Source organism: Glycine soja, mitochondrion (assembly GCF_004193775.1).
Source record: "Glycine soja mitochondrion, complete genome".
Taxonomy (NCBI): domain Eukaryota; kingdom Viridiplantae; phylum Streptophyta; class Magnoliopsida; order Fabales; family Fabaceae; genus Glycine; species Glycine soja.
Window position 1 is genome coordinate 292,501 of NC_039768.1, and position 2,500 is coordinate 295,000.

Consider the following 2,500-nt stretch of genomic DNA (forward strand, 5'->3'; position numbering starts at 1 on the left):
CAGTGTCAGCCAAGTTAGCATCGGCTTCGCCAAAGCCATCATTTTAAGCGGATGACATTGATGAGTGATCCAACAGTCTTGAGTGGTAGTTCTCAAAGGAGAAGGGATCCGAGGTACTAAGTAGCTATGGAATGAAGGCGAACTAAAAGCTTTCTCCCATTCTCCTTCGATTCGTGACGTGATTAGCCGGAACAGTCGATTGATCTGATCTACTCATATCAGAGTACCGCGCCAATGTCGTTTAAGACAGCGGAGTTTGACAGACTCTGTACGGGAAGAAGGGCGGCTCATTAAATTATTCTTATTTTATTAATCACAGGTATGAGTTTTAGGGCGACGGGCCTACGCCTACTATGAGAAGTGCCCATCCTTCTCTCAGGTATTCTTTCGACCGCGTCTAAAAAAAGAAAAAAACTTGACCTTTTTTAAAGACATCCCTCGAGCTCCGCAGCTTTAACACCGGATGGAAGTACGGTCAGATGAATAGAACCAATACTATTAGTCTCAGCGGTTGACGGCAAGGAAGGAAGTGAAGTTTTCCCCTATCCTGTATGATTTTTAAAAGTAGGGTCTGTAGGCAGAATAGCTGCCCTAGGCAAAAGACTCCGAAATCAGTGATTCATTAGATAGAGAAGTCGTGAAAAGTTCTCCGCGAGAAAGAAGGACGCGACTCCTCTCTAGCCTAGCACCCTTTCCCTCAAACCTGAGAACAGGCATCTCAGAAGGAAAGTTTTTGAACTTTCGGGCGATGTCCTTACTAAAGGACCGGATAAGCAGCTAGATCGATTCCTAACAGATTGGAAAATCTTTCTTTGCTTAAAACACAGGAGAGCTAACTCGATGATCGACCAAGCCATTCAATGGCATCGGTTTTTCCTAGACCTCAAAGACTGGCACCTCCTTCAGATTCTAGAAAAGAAAGTAGAAGACAAGGATAAACAAACCAGACCTAACCTAGTTCCCCTTCTATTCTAAAAGAAGGCTAGTCTAGGCTAGTTGTCTAAGTAAGTCTCGCTAGTACCTTTTCAATTGGAAGAAAGGATAGTTCAATTCTAAGGTAAGCTTTCTTAGCCGACAAGCCAGCCTTCTTTTACCTCAAGCCTAAGGAGAAGATCGGTACATCGATTCATCGGCCAAAGAGTCCTGGAACTGAGTCCCTATAAGCAATAGAGGCCTCTCTGCAGGCTTTCACGGAACTACTTAGCCTAGCCTATAAGGATAAGGAGCTTTTCTAGCTCTTTTCTTTCTATTTACGAGAGTACTTCGCTTGTCCTCCTTCCTTTCCTGAGCTTATGTCAATCAATAAAAGAAGTCAGTCTACCCCTTCTCTTTATTATACTAGGATAGCTAAGCTAGTAAATAAAAAATCCGGCTTGAAAGGACACATCTGCAAGGGAAAGGGCCATGATTCCATTCAAAAAAGGACTCTTCTTTTATTGCAGAACCTTACTTATCTTGCAAGCAAGCTTACTATATCAATCACTTAGAAAACCGCCTTAACTGAAATGAAAAAAAAAAAGGACTAGACCGCCTAGGTGGGAGGGCAAGACCTACTAGATCTGAAAAGAGTAAAGAAGTAATGAACTCTGGCGGATCTCTGAAGACTGTACCGAGTTGATATGAAGCCCTAGCTTGGCAAGTCCATCTACGCAGAAATTCCCCTCTCTCTAGCTAGCAATGTCGAAAATATCTCTCCCAGTCTCTAGCAAAAAAGAGGTCGCGATATTCATCAATAAGAAGTCCATTGCATTGGGCTCAAGCTCTCTATCCGCCGAGTTGCTGATCTTAAGAACTGCCTGGCCATCTCTCTCGCAAACTACCTTTCTCTAAGCCTCGTCCCAAGCTAGGCTCAGCCCATATCTTTTGCCTTGTCATTCTGATACAATATTATGAAAGGAGCTCCCCATCCCCAATTTAGTTGCTAAACCTAAGCTATCAACCATCTCTCCTCTGCCGATCTTATTAGGTTAGGCCCCCTGCATCCGATTTATGGCGCTCTATCAGCAAAGGAGGGAGCGAAGGTAGTGGTATTCGCCTTTGCAGCTCTTAGTGAAAAAGGAGCTCTGCCATCTCTATCAGCTAGTTAGCTAGCCGCTCTTTCCCTAGTCTTAGCTAGTCTCATTTTCCTTCGGCTTCTTGTAAGGCTCACTTCACTTCTGGCTTCTGGCCAGGCATAGAATTCTTTGACCGGCTTTGGTCGAGCAACCGGAACGGCCACTGCCTACATAACTTGCTCTTTTCAAGTATCAGACCTTCTGTAGTTATCGGTCCTTTTTTATACAGTTCCTGACAGGTGCGTGGCCAGCCCTGAAGTATTCTGTGAGCCCAATCTGTTTCACCCCCGTTCCCACCTCTTGATTTTTTGACTTTCTTTAAAAAAAGATTGGAAGAAGAGATGGCATTGATAAGAACCTTATAGGGTTGGCTCCGGTGGGTCCCTAATTCGACTTCTTTTACATATGAGTCATATGTTTTCATCGAAAGAAGTTTCCCAGTACGG

General features: G+C 44.1%; 1 protein-coding gene across 1 annotated transcript; it reads right to left on the reverse strand.

The window, feature by feature from the left end:
• Positions 1-2,145: 2,145 nt before the first annotated feature.
• Positions 2,146-2,478, reverse strand: orf110 (hypothetical protein). The gene has a single exon. The coding sequence runs from the start codon at positions 2,476-2,478 to the stop codon at positions 2,146-2,148; it is 333 nt and encodes a 110-aa protein (YP_009532854.1).
• Between the last annotated feature and the right edge of the window lie 22 nt (positions 2,479-2,500).